Raw genomic sequence first — 14291 nt, 5'->3', positions numbered from 1 at the left:
GGGAGGAGAGGGGAGGAGAGAAAAGAGAGAGAGAGAGAGAGAGAGAGAGAGAGATGCTATCTTTCATTATAACCTTTCATTTCTAATCAATATGCTCAAAGGACACATTCACAATTTCCATCTTACAACAATATGGACTTTAAAGGGATAGTTCACCCAAAAATGAAAATTCACTCATTATATACTCACCACTATGTCGATGGAGGGGCGGGTGAAGTGTTTGAGTCCACCAAACACTTTTGGTGTTTCAGGGGTAAACAGCGTTGCAGCCAAATCCAATAAAATTGGAGTAAATGGTGACCGATTCTTAAAACGTCCAAAAACAACAGAAATAAACATAAAATGCATCCATACTGCTCTCATGGTGTCATCGAAGTGCCCGTAAGACCCGGTATTCAAATTTGAGTCAGAACGAGGTCATTTACACCAAGTTTTTAGCCTAAATGTCCGCTGTGATCCAGATGCGAACGCGGCTCCAGAGGAGCATATCGGAGGCTGCAACGCTGTGTAGCCCTGAAACTCCAAAAGTGTTTGGTGGACTCAAACACTTCACCGACCCCTCCATCGGCATAGTGGTGAATAGATAATGAGTGAATTTTCATTTTTGGTCAAACTATCCATTTGACAATATTCATCAATTTATTGGTCACTTTAATGTCCCGTGCCAACAGACACATGGCCTGAACCTGCCCAGAAATGCTACAGTCATGATGACAGCATTCCCAGAGACCTGTGAACAGAATTTGATTTATTAAATCAATAGCGTTCCTGCTTAAAAGACCCTATGGATGATGAACACTTTTCTTTAATGCTGAACCGTGCAGAATTGTGGATTGTGCCCCCCCATCACATTACTTCAGGGCCAGGGGCGATTTAAGTAACCAGAAAGAATCACAGTGGGCACAGTGGGAATGGAAGTGTGGTTTTAAGATTAATACTTTCTACTTGTGCGGTCCATCAACCCTTCCTCTTCTGACAGTTTTACCTGCACCACTTTATCATCTGTTGTGTATTATTAAGTAAGTGCAGGTCAAACTCTCTGTGGTTGAAGAAGATCGATACGCTGCCTTGCTTATATATTCATCTCCCATCATCGCTGTTTTAAATGGCATCAAGTTTTCCCCTGGACCCTGACCCCCTGACCCCTGGACCTGCATCCAGCCTCTGGGGGGTTGAGATGCTCCTGAACCTGGATCATTAAGAAGCCACATGGAGATCACTGTAGAATATGGATAGGTCTCCCTCTGTAGGCTAATGGTGGCACTGCACTTTTAAAATTCACTCTCCAGGCCTTAGTTCCAGTAGGTTATAATAATAATAATACATTCATATTTATGAAAATAATCAGTTGACTTGGGGGACTGATGCAGATGAATGCGAGCAATTTGGCAAATAAGAATCAAGCTCTGGCTGATTTAAATGTGGTTTCATGAGGCCACTGTTTGGCCTTGGTGGAGGTGACTGCTGTTCTACTTTAACATAATACTCTCAACTTTTTAAATCATTCACCTCGACATCTGTTCCTCCCCATGAATCGCACTGCTATTTCCCACTTTACGGAGCCACACAAGTCTGCATATTTCTCTCTGTGTTTTCTGATTGTGTTTCCACCTCCATCCATATTCATGAGTTGCACTGTCTCCTTCCAGGAATCCTCCACTACACAGGCCTGATCTCCCGCTCTTCTCTCATTTTCTCTGTTTTTCCTATTCCTCCCAAAAGCTGTTGTACTGCCAACACACTCTGTGTCTACTCTGCTTTCCCATTAGAGTTACAAAATACATGCCAAAGAGAGAACGGCGGCTTTGCAACTTCAAAGACAAAGCTGCAGAGATGACGAGGGAGACGAGAACAAAGAGAATATCCGGAAGATTTTCTTTTGTAAGTCTGTTAAATTCGTTTTGCATTTCTTTTCCTTTGGTGCTCTACGTGAACTTTACGTGAACTCTACTTTACGGGGGAATCCAAAAGGTTGAGATTGAATGGGTAATTCAATATTACATACTTTATATGTATCACAGATTTAGTGATAAAAGATGCCATAACATAATAATTTTTTTTAAAAAGTTATATTCTCCCTTGGTTGGGATTGAACACAGGATACCAGGCAGAGGGAGGGAAGTAAATGCACCCTTAAGCTAAGTAACCATTGACTGCTAATGCTCTCCAATCACCACCCATTAATCCACTTCTGATGCATTCTTGATCAATACGCTAAGAGGTAAGAGGAATAAAAGCAAAGAGCAAATCTGTGGGGGAGAGTGTGTGTGTGTTTGTCTAGTGTGTCTGTGTGAGCACATCTGCAAATCTGTCTTTTTACCATTTTCAAGCAAGAGTCAGGTAGAAAATCATTCATTCAACAAAGCAAACATGAAGCTGCAAAACCGAGGAGTAAAAACCCACCTGCAGAACGAGAGATAATACCAGCAGGGGGGAGATGGGAAATAGAACTGGAAACTAGAAGGGATTGTAGAATGTGGGTTTCTTTTTGAGTTTATGAATTATTTATACGGATGAGATATTTTAAGACCCCAATTTCATGTCTGTGAGAAATGAGTGGGTGGAGGTATGGAGAGGAGGAGAGGAAGTGGATATCATTTGCTTGCGTCCTCACAGAGGTGACCATTATCGTACTCAGCCTCATGCACACTCACGCACACACAACCCTGCCTCCCCACATGATCTCATTCAGTGAGCAATAGAAGAATCCTTGGTATTCATCAGCACGTTTTACGATCAGAGGAAATGGCCTGTCCGGCTGCTTAGGAATGCATTATGGGAACTTTTTTTTGTTTGGGTAGTGACACGTCCTATGTTTGCTCTCTGGGCTCTTTTTTACTGTAATAAAGCATAATAACCAAAACCATTGTCTTTCTACAAAAAGCAAAATAAGAAATATTGTAAGATGAGCTTTTCAAAGTTTGAATATCACATTGTACTAATTATGAACTGTATAATGCAGCAGTCACAGTTCGGCTTTTACTGCATATGAATTTGGTTCATTTTGTTTCTTGACCAACACAGAATCAAGGTTCAGATCCTGCTGCACAGTATCACACGAGGAGGGTGAGCAACTTATTCCAGTTCAGCATCTGCAGATATAATCATGTCTCTTGGTGGACACTAGGTGGCAGAGAGGAAGTGGATTCATGAATTAGGATTCACCAATACTGGAAGGCCACTGGTTGCTGATTGAGCTCTGTTTGCTGCTGTCGATCAGGAGATAGAGTGGGGTGGTCAACAAGAAGAGAAAAGTGAGATATAATTACAGACCTTGCTCTTATAATAAAGTGAAATCCAAACTTTGCTACAGTCAAACAGCAAAATGTGAATCAATACTGATCAGTCATCTGTGTGGCTGTCTGGTGTCTGCTGAGCTGAAACACCAGAACCTGGTTAATTTAGCTGATTTATAAAATACTGCATTTATTTTCTTTAGTGTCCGTCACTCCCAATATGTTTTCCACACAGACGATAAACTATAATTTCTAAGGTCTTGACCTTACTTTGTAAAGTGCCTTGATAATAAAATAAAATAAAATTGAATTGAATTGAATGGAACAAATGTAAAGGTTGTATGACCATGGTCAACAACTGTAGCTGCTCTACATCAGCCGTAAGTCTGTGATAACCAAAATGATCTTAAACGTCCTCTGGCCTTCAACACAAACACACCTCTAGCTCAGAAGGAAAAAGAATTGGAAAATACAAATCAAATATATGGCTCCTGCAAGGCTGACCTGTCAGAGCAGAAAGTTCCATAAAGGCCGACAGTGAAGTGGAAACTTTTAAGGAGGTCCTCCATCTGCTCACCCTTCCACTAGAGATCCTTGTGCAGCTGATTGATGGAGGGGACTGCAGGTTTACCTCCGTTCAGATGATTCTATAAACTGTTTAGACTTAGAGAGTAAAGAAACCCTCATGTCTGTCTTTACTGTGAAGCAACGTACATGCACGGGGTTCAGTTTCATCTCTGCAGGCCCTTAAAGAACGCAGATGTCAGTCCAGGCTGACTTGCTAAAGGTTTATTATTATTTTTAGATATATAATCATTGCTCTTTTTTTTATTAATACCCTTTAGCTGAGAAAGGTGCTGTTTGTTTCCGTCACACATTATCACACGTGCTGAAAAGACACGATCTTTGACACTGTTTTTTCCCTCTAAAGCTCACTGCAGCGCTAAGTAAACAACTGTATGTAAATCACCTGTTCTTGCCTCTCAAGATCCTACTCATACATAAGGGCAAGAAACCAAATTGCAGAAAAGATTAACAGCTATAGGTTTCTGTTATGTATATGGGGAATGCCTCCTTTCTCTTATGTTTTGTAATATTTGCTGTATGAACGTGTGTCTACAACAACTGCAAGTAAACTGCAACGATCAGATGGAATAAAGAATTTAGTGAATTGCAAACTTCTCTATGCATAAACATACCCATACATATATACATATACTGTAGCTGTAAAGACTGTCTGTTCCTCACTCCATTTCCATAAATCAAATAATATGATTTTTTTTTAAAAAAACAGCTATAAACAGCTATTTCTTTTACTATAAATATATTTCAAGACAATATTGAAGACTGTTGCAGTGCTGTGTTTTGCTGTAAGTAAAGGTATATGATGGACAGCAGCCGACAGAATGTGGGCCAAACCCATAAATCAATTCAGCTCATTAAACTCATTGACAGGCCGGAGCTCCCCAGTGACATTCTTTACTGGTATGTCCACCTTCTCATCTACTCAAAATACCCAACCCAGCTCCCAGTCCACCCCTCCTATTATCCACATTCTATTTCGGTCACATCATCCCCGCATCTAATATACTGATTTAAAAATAACCTTTTGTTTCATTTGTGTTCAAGATTTACTACAAATCCAACAAAATCCACCGTGGAATATCCACAATCCACTGGCTGTTTGAGTATTTACAGCAAGAAGCAGGCATTCCCTTCAACCAGAAAGGAAACCTATTGTTATTAATAGAGGAGGTAAGGAGCCTCCAATGAGTGAACAGGAGCGATAAAGAAAGGGCTCCCCCTCCACCACAGACATTCATAAAAGAAATGTTCAGATGTGCACACAATATGAACACAGGTTTCCCCTGTGGAACGTGGCATGCTATAAAGAAAGTTCAGGATGACAGGCCATGAACTGGGCTGTATATTAGGTTGTAAATCATCTCATACTGCAATGGGCTATGAACTTGGCCCATTGGGCATTGCCTCATACGACAGTCACAAGAGCACTCGTGTCCATCATAATGACAGGATTTATGGCATAAACTGGGTCGGAAAACGCATTGGTAACATATGAATTTCATTATTTTCTCATGGCCACTTTAGGTAATCTAATAAATAAATATTGGACGTCTGGCTGGCCTACATGGAAAACTTGAAGCTCATGTTTAATACATAGCAAACGTCAATATGCGATTCAATGACAATCAGTTATCTGAAGGGCTGTCTAGAATCTGAGCTCAGCTGATGTACCAGAACCACGGTCAGCTGAGATGGTCAGAGGGAGCATTATACTCCTGCTAATGTACGTCTGAGGGGAGACTCAGATCACTCACTGTGCATCACTTTGCTGCTGGAGGGGGAAGAGAGATGAACACGAGGGGAAATGTGTGGGAAATGAAATGTGAGAAGGGCAAATGACAGTTAGAGGGAAAGTGAGAACAAACTCAAGCAGGAGCGATGCAGGGAACAAGAGGAGAGGCAAACATTTCCAGCAACTGGGGAGAGGTGTGTTTGACTCGAATAAAAGATACTCAAAGTGTTTGTGCTTGTACCACAATATGTTGAACTGCGAATCAAGAGCGTTTTGCTCTCCTCTGTCTGCCTCGTCCTCTCTGCCACTGCCCCTCGCTGGCTTTATAAATAGACCACTTTGCTTTCTCAGGAAACCACAACGTACGTAAGATTCACTCACGGGGGAAAGCAGGACACATTCAGGAGGTGAGGGTCGATTGTCGATTTAAATATATCGTCTGTAGTGGACAAGAGAGCGGCCGCTTTTCATCAATTTATACTGAATGATAGATGAAATATTTAGTTTTTCTTTCTCATGATGACCAAGTTCTTTGCTTTAAGATCATGGAAGAGGAAATGAATCTGTCACACACTATAGAGAATCTCTGACTGAGATATGAAGAAATAATTTTTGCTCAATTCTGAGCATCCCGAACATCAAGCGTTAAGTATATTGTTAAGATAAACAACATTGTAGTTAAAAGCCATTGGTTCAAAGAGCAGATTTGGACTCACATTTAAATAAACATGCAACAAACTTGGCTCTAGCTGCCTCTGCGACCCTCAAAGGAACATATAGGTGTAGATAATGGCTGGATGGATGGATGGGACAAACTGATCTAAGCCCACTCCAATTTCATAGACCACAAGAAGAAGCAAAAGAGGCTTATTGTAAAGATGTTATTATTGATATAATCATCAGACCATTAGTATCATCAGACCATTAGTATTATTATTCATAATAGTTTTATCATTTACAATGGTTTTGAATGACAAAAGTGCCTCTTTCAGTTTATATTCACTTTAAGTCCTTGTAACCGGCATGGCAAGCGTTCAGGTCCATTTTTCCTTTGCATGTTACATCGTACAGTTTGCATCATGGTTCAGTCTTTTTCTTTACAATGGTAGAAAAAAAACAACAGGTTGTAAACAAACACATGGAGCTGAGCAGAATCCACCTTAAGAATAATAATACAGTGAATACTGTGGATTATGTAAAGCACATTCAAACTTATTTCTGACTGAAGGCAGATGATTTAGAGTAATTGAGATCAGTAGTCTGGAGGTAAATATGTGTTGAGACAGTACAGACAGAACCAAACCTGCATATGGATTTCAGTTAATCCTCCGCCCATGCAACGTGTGAGGCTCAAAGAAGAGCTAATAATGACATTCAATACGAAACCATGGAGGAAACAAACAAAAGATCAGTTAGACATCTGATAACACAAATAAATTAAAGTTCTCATAGAAATGATATTCCCTTTGTGAATTCTTAACATACTTCCATTCTTTGTCCTTTGAGCATAAAAACCTAAGAGCTAATTCATCATCTATGAAACATTAGCTTCTTGGATTAGTTCAGCAGGCATACACTTTGATTCCCTGCTACATAGGGATCTGTACATGGCAGGAGCTCGTTTTAAAGCAGAAGCTTTAGGCATTTTAAGACATCACTGAAAGCAGCCGTTTTATATAACTGTTAAATACATTGTTTACATGGCTATGTGTGTTCACCACCAGCTGTGGCCTTTAAGTCCATTCAGTTTGTGTGTATTGAAGTTTGATAGAACCACAGGAACATGTCTTTCTTGGCAGCAGAAGTCACCACACAGGCAGCGTGTGTACACACGTGTACAATAGCTGTATGTAATAAAGTACAGCAGAGATGTGTTTTCCTTGGTTCAAATCCTGATGTGCGATCGTGTTGGTTTCTCTGAGAGAACTTGCCTGTCTGGACAGAGCGCGCCACTTCAACTGTGTGCTTGGTAACAATAGAGGAAAAGACGGAGGTCCAGAAGATTCACATAAAGTCACATAGGCGTTCCAGTAGTGTGGAGAAATACAAGAATACACCAGAGTAAAGAGGAGGGTGTGGGCAGTGCTTGATTTACTTTCATCATCATATTTTCCTTCCAAATCATTCCTCACTTTCCCTCTATTTCCTCTCTTCAAGTCCCAGTAATTGATACCACAGCGTATGTCGTAAACACATGCTCGTAGATCTCACCTTTGGCGAGTGAAGCGGGACATTCCCTTCAGTTTTCCTCGTTTAATATACTAGATGCATGTGTTAAGTATGCACACGCTCTGTAAACACTGTGCTGAGATGGTGTCGAACATACAGAGAACCACAGGCCTGGAGTCGAGGAGAGCAGTGTTTTGGATAACTGCTGCCACATTGTCTATAAAACTACACAAGCAGCTTGTATCTAAAAGATCTTTCTCACAATCTCTTTGTCTCTCTCTCTCTCTCACACGCACACACTCTCTCTCTCACACACACACACTCTCTCTCTCTCTCACACACACACACACACACACACACACACACACACACACACACACACACACACACACACACACACACACACACACACACACACACACACACACACACACACACACAGACAACACAACACACTTAGCATGATGGACCTGTATGTCAGAGACAGTCCCTCTGAGCATTATGATACACTTGGCTGAGCAAAAAGTCTCACTGACCAACTGCTTGAGTCTGTGCGCGTACACTGGGTTTGGCAGCTCATACAGAGTAGTAGCTGTTGTTGTGCTTTCACTATGACACACAGTTAGTGGGTTGTGACTGCAACAGATGGTAAAGACTATAAAGCTGGAGCGGGACATTAGTTAACATCTGGGCTGTGGATCATACTGTCAGTTTGGCAATCCTGATGTCTTTTCTGAATCTATCATATCTTCCTTGTTTCCGTACATGTAACCTGTTTCCTTTCCTCCGATTAGATATAGTTAAATCTTCTAATGGACACACAAGCCTCATGGGGTACATACTTCACATGGATTCAACAACATTTCAAATAGCAATGGCAGAAAGATGCATATATGTGAAGCATCACTCAGACTTCTTAAACAAGACACCTGTCTCCCATATATCGCGTAAAGCGCAAGTATCTATAAATACATATATATTTATGGAAATTTGCCCTTTTAATACTATTCATACTAATGCATGCTATGATGAATACTCAGGACATGCAGCACTACAATAGCAGAATAGCATCTTAGCATTTGATAATAAGCTAATAGAGGACACTTACGCTAGGTCCTGCATTATTTGGGCAAAATGCCCCAATGGAATGACTTTTCAATACGACGGCCGAGAGCTCAACGTACAGCAACTTAGAAAAACATATGCAAATGGACACATCACATGTTAATGGAGAAACATCTTCATCAATTTGAAAACACATGTGCGGCAAATAAAGTATGCGCTGCAAACACTCACCACGCAACCCTATACTCACATTGCACAACACAACCAAATACTCTCAACGCAACCATATGCTCACAACACAACCAAATATTGACGACAAAACCAAAACCAGATCAACAACGCCACAGTAAAGACATGTTGATCTGAAAACGACAAAGCTAGCATGTTACATAGCTAGCTAACATGATGTTAGCATTTTTCAAAATTAAGTGGATTTTTTCAGATTCCCTGAATTGGCAGAGTAGCAGTATGTTTTCCATTTGCCGTGCCTGTGTTGTCAAATTGATGGATATGATTCTCCGTTGTATGTATGGTGTCTATTTCCATGTGCTTTCTTAAAAGGTAGTGTGTTGAGCTCTCAGTTTGATTGGGCAAGATCAATCATTTTTACAAGTATTGCTAGTGAGACTCTGGATATCATAAGCAGACTTGCAGTGGCCGACATCGCTGGTTTAAAATGGTTGGACGTTTTCATTTGGGTTGATCAATGAGCTCTTCTTTAAATTGCTAACATTTGATCTGGGTTAAATAAAAGCCTAAAACCAAATTTGGTCCTTAATCTCGTCTGATCTGTTTGTACAAACATGGAATGCTGTGAAGTCAAGGAGAGCAACGTTAATGCTGGGCAGTGGTGTCGAACTAAACTAGTGCTCACTGCTACAGTGGAGCAGGTGGTAGCCAAAGAGACACTTGGAGGTACAGTCAAGAGGATGGAGAAACAGGCACTCAATCAGAACACTATATATTCAGTCTTTCCTTCTACATCATGCGTTTTAACCATTAAAAAAAGTTGGTAAGAAGCACACATTCATCATGTTGATTAAAAAAAGCACACATTTCCAGAAATGAAACGAACATACAACAATACATCAGACATTCACTTTGTTCAGAGGAACATTTCTTCTGTCCACCCCTTAGCCTGCATTTACTGGAAAAACAAGGCAGAGTCTTGGCAAGAGAGTACATATGTACGATAAATCTACTTGAGTTTCGTTAAGATGGAATAACTGGCAGGAAAAAGAGGGTGGTGTGCTCTTGTGGTCCTGAATTACACAACAGAATCCTAATATATCTCCACAGAGGCCCCTAGCTTGTACTATAGACTAGGCTAGAATATCTAGTGAGGGGTAAGAGAGTAAAGCTAGTGCCCTCAGACTGTTTCTCCCACAGAGAAAGCAACAAATACTCTCTCTCCGTCTCTTGGTTTTCCCCTGACAGAACAGCGGTGATCTCAGTGATTTGGTTTTTCTCCGAGTCAGGACCTTGGCAGTTTGAGCAGCCGATGAAAGTCGCTTATGTAAGCCGATAGTATGGCCTGTTTTTTTTTCTTTAAATCACAAGTAAGTTAATTACATTTAAAAACAAACTTTAAGCTGATTTGAATTATTGTCATCTTGCATCTTCTCCAGGCGGCAGCTTGAGCGAGAAGGTAGAAACTTGTGGTCCCTTTACACTGTTAATATTGGTTATGACTGGTTAGGCTACTATTTGGCTACTGTTGCGAGCACGACGACTACGTCATATAGGTACGACTAACTCCATGCAGACACTGACAATGTCCTAAATGTGAGAGGGAGCAGTTCTTTGATATGCAATGATAGGTCCTTATAGGATAATGGGAGAATATGAGGTCTTTCTACTGACCTTTTCTCCAAGATAATCTCACTCATCTGCTCTGGACTCCCATACTGGAGGCGCCATACATTGGTCAACACAGGGACCGACATTCCTGTCACAATCCCTGTAGACTCTGACAGAAGTTAACCATCCTTAGTAGCTCACATTATACATCGGTACGCATCTTAGTGATGTTTACATAGTTAGTGTTGGCCAGTGTGCAATTTCCTGTTTTCATGCCCTCGGGTCTGAAGTCCTCGGTGCTGTGGTTCACAGCCTCCTGGATCTCCACGTAGTCAGATTTGCTGAGAGTGGACCCACTGCCGCTCCGAACACTCTTCTTCAGATCGTCAGCTGAGCTGGCTTTAGGCACGCTCGGCATATTCAAATACTGTGCCTGCTCCTCGCCCTCCGTCTCTCTGTGGTAGAAGTAGTTGAAGTTTGACACGATGACAGGTACAGGCAGGGCAATAGTCAGCACACCGGCGATTGCGCAGAGAGACCCGACGATTTTTCCTCCGATGGTTGTTGGCACCATGTCTCCATAGCCTACAGTGGTCATGGAGACCACGGCCCACCAAAAGGCCTCAGGGATGCTGCTGAACTGGGATTGTGGCTCGTCTGCCTCTGCAAAGTAGACGGCGCTGGAGAAGAGGATCACACCGATAAACAGGAAGAAGATGAGGAGGCCAAGCTCACGCATACTGGCCTTCAGAGTCTGTCCCAAGATCTGGAGCCCCTTGGAGTGACGTGAGAGTTTGAAGATACGAAACACCCTGACTAGACGGATGACACGGAGAATAGCCAGAGACATGGCCTGCGAGCCTGCCTGGCTGTCCTCTGGCCTCTCTGCTAGCTCTGTACCAAGTGTGATGAAGTACGGGATGATTGCCACAATGTCAATGATGTTCATGATGTTGCCAAAAAACCCAGCTTTACTGGGACAGGCAAAGAACCTGACGAGGAACTCAAAAGAGAACCAGATGATGCAAAGGGTCTCCACAATGAAGAAGGGATCTGTGAAATATGAAGAGCCAACATAGGTGGTATTGTACATGGACTGGGATGGATATTTGTACATGTCCTCATCGTCATTTCGGAAAACTGGCAGTGTCTCTAGGCAGAAGCTGACAATGGAGATCAGAATCACCATGACGGAGATTATGGCAATGATGCGAGCAGGACCTGAGCTCTCTGGATACTCGAACAGCAGCCACACTTGTCTCTGAAACTCATTCTCCGGCAGAGGTCGCTCCTCTTCCTTTATGAAACCTTCATCCTCTCTGAAGATTTCCATCGCCTCCTCGCCTAACTCATAAAACCGGATCTCCTCAGAAAAAATGTCCAAGGTGACATTAACGGGCCGGCGCAGCCTCCCTCCTGATTGGTAATAATACAGAATGGCGTCAAAACTTGGTCGATTGCGGTCAAAAAAGTACTCGTTCCGGAGAGGATCAAAATACCTCATCCGTTTTTTGGGATCACCCAGTAGCGTCTCTGGAAACTGTGAGAGAGTCTTGAGCTGCGTCTCGAAGCGCAAGCCAGAGATGTTGATGACAACTCTCTCGCAGCAATCGTGGTCCGGCTCAGGGTCATAGTGGTCGTGAGGCCCGCCCGGGTGCGCTGCTGCTTCATCCGAGGGGTCGCTGGTCGCAACCGTCATGATGGAGGGAGATGGGACCTGCAGCTTTCAGACAGGGTGGGGCCACGTCAGGGCACAAGGAGACAAAGATGCCCCAAACTTGTGGGTTCAGGGATATTAGCCAGTGAGGAGCTGCAGGAACAGGAGAGAAAGCAAGGGAAGACTGCAAATATTAATATCATCAACATATGTTATGTGCTATTTAATATGCAAGAAGCAAGAAAACTCAGACTTTCAACAACTTGGATTCTTTAGCATGTATATCTTGTCTGTTCATTCCTTCAAATACAATTCACAGTTCTAAATTGTCAGTAATTCCCAGAAACGCCTTGCTGTTTTTACGACCGTCTTACAAACAAGCACAAGCAGGGCAGTTGAAAATAACAGGCAGGAGTGGCAGAGCCATTTCAGCGCATTGGCTCCATTGTGTCTATGTGTATTAGGTTATGAGTTCCCTCTCATTTCAGCTCACTGCAGGATCAATATGCTCGGCACTAATAATGTATCAGCTCTCGCAGGGTGCAATTACAACAAACAAATCTGATTATATGCTGAGTGCTCCATACAATCTCTGTGATAAATGTCCTCTTTTCTTGTGGGGGTCCCAAAAAGAAGAAACATGTCATCAAGTCACAGATTAATAGTTTATCAGCCGATTATATTCAGGGATATTTGTCACAGCCGGTTATTTACACTGCGATACTGCAGAGCTGTAACCTTTAAACTTCACATGCCATTGCATAAAAGCTATAAAAGGAATATTAATTTGACCTAAGAGACACAACCACAGAGGAATTTGCTAATAAAAGCAGCAATATCGAGAAGTCCTACCTATTCTCACTGGCACTTGTGAGGCTTGTTTACGCTCTGTCTATGTGTGACTGCGGGTGCCCATGGAGCTGAAAGTTCCCCCCGATCCAGAGTCAGTCCCCACAGGTCAAAGCAGCTCCCCTGTGCCCACCGTACATCACCACCCGCGGCTCCGGCTCTGCAGCAACGCAGCAGTGGGGAGTGGGAAAGGGGGACAAGGCGTGAGGACGCAGGGGTTACCTCCCTACCCTCAGTGACCGGCAGATGCATGTTGTGATGATGAAGCTATGGGGTTGTTGACGGGGGCACATTCTCACAAATATTCCGGCATGTGCAAATAAAAACTGACACCCCAGCTCTAGCCTGATATCTGCAGAGGTTTTGCTGGGGAAGGAGTTTTTAATCTTTTTTGTGGGAGGCGACGCTCTCAGGATGCTTCAGCGGATCCATGAGGCGGAATCACCTGTTTGATCCACGCAGGTCCGTATGATTATAATATTATAAACCACCATCTTTTTTCCTCCCCTTTATCCATATGAACACACACCAATGATGCACAGAGGCTGTTATCTTCACGACACATTCCAAGGATGAATAATCACGCAGTCCTTTGGTGGTTGCTGATAATAAAGGTGGTGGTGGGAGGGGGGAGACAAAGCAGCCAAGTTCCATGCACTGGGTTATTCACATGTTTAATGGCAGGGCTGTATAGTTGCGCGTTATTGGGTTAGTTTGGAGTGACAGGTGCCAGGCATGCTCGTGGACCGCGGACAGCCACGTTACACTCCATGCACTAAACTAAACAGAAGCAGCAGAGCAGCATCACCCGTCGGAGCATAACGCACAATTTCAGATAAACGGCATGCAGGCATTCACCCCGTTTCTCCCGGTCTCCTCCTAAAAGGTGCCGTGAGGTCGCGAGTCCCTCATCTCTGTCCCTCTTCCCCCGTTTGACTGATGTGTCCAGCGGCTGTGTCATCTCATCACGACCGAACGTCTATTAGCTGCCGGCTCTTCCCACGTATGGATCATATTTCGCCATGATTCTGCAGAGTTGAGGTGCGTGGGCTGCAGTTGGACATCGCGGCGCATACTAACAGCTCCTTTTTGCGCGCCTCGCCCCGTCCGTGCGCCCCCCCCCGACACTTACTGTCCAACACCGCTCCACTTTAAAGGGGAAGCATCGCCCACCACTGGGTCTCAACACGAGCATGTG

At 43.0% G+C, this 14291-nt stretch overlaps 1 protein-coding gene across 2 annotated transcripts; it reads right to left on the bottom strand.

Annotated features, from left to right (window-relative positions):
• Positions 1-6419: 6419 nt before the first annotated feature.
• On the bottom strand, positions 6420-14291 carry kcna2b (potassium voltage-gated channel, shaker-related subfamily, member 2b). 2 transcript variants are annotated; one of them, XM_035159584.2, is made up of 3 exons: positions 13952-14291; positions 13097-13253; positions 6420-12397 (listed from the first exon to the last, which is right to left on the bottom strand). In XM_035159584.2, the coding sequence occupies exon 3, from the start codon at positions 12284-12286 to the stop codon at positions 10790-10792; it is 1497 nt and encodes a 498-aa protein (XP_035015475.1). In that variant the 5' UTR covers positions 12287-12397; positions 13097-13253; positions 13952-14291; the 3' UTR covers positions 6420-10789. The 2 variants fall into 2 exon arrangements, with proteins under 2 accessions (XP_035015475.1, XP_035015474.1); XM_035159583.2 differs by lacking the exon at positions 13097-13253.

Source organism: Hippoglossus stenolepis, chromosome 6, assembly GCF_022539355.2.
Source record: "Hippoglossus stenolepis isolate QCI-W04-F060 chromosome 6, HSTE1.2, whole genome shotgun sequence".
NCBI lineage: Eukaryota > Metazoa > Chordata > Actinopteri > Pleuronectiformes > Pleuronectidae > Hippoglossus > Hippoglossus stenolepis.
Note: the sequence above shows the minus strand (reverse complement) of the source record. Positions and strands in the feature narration are given on the sequence as shown.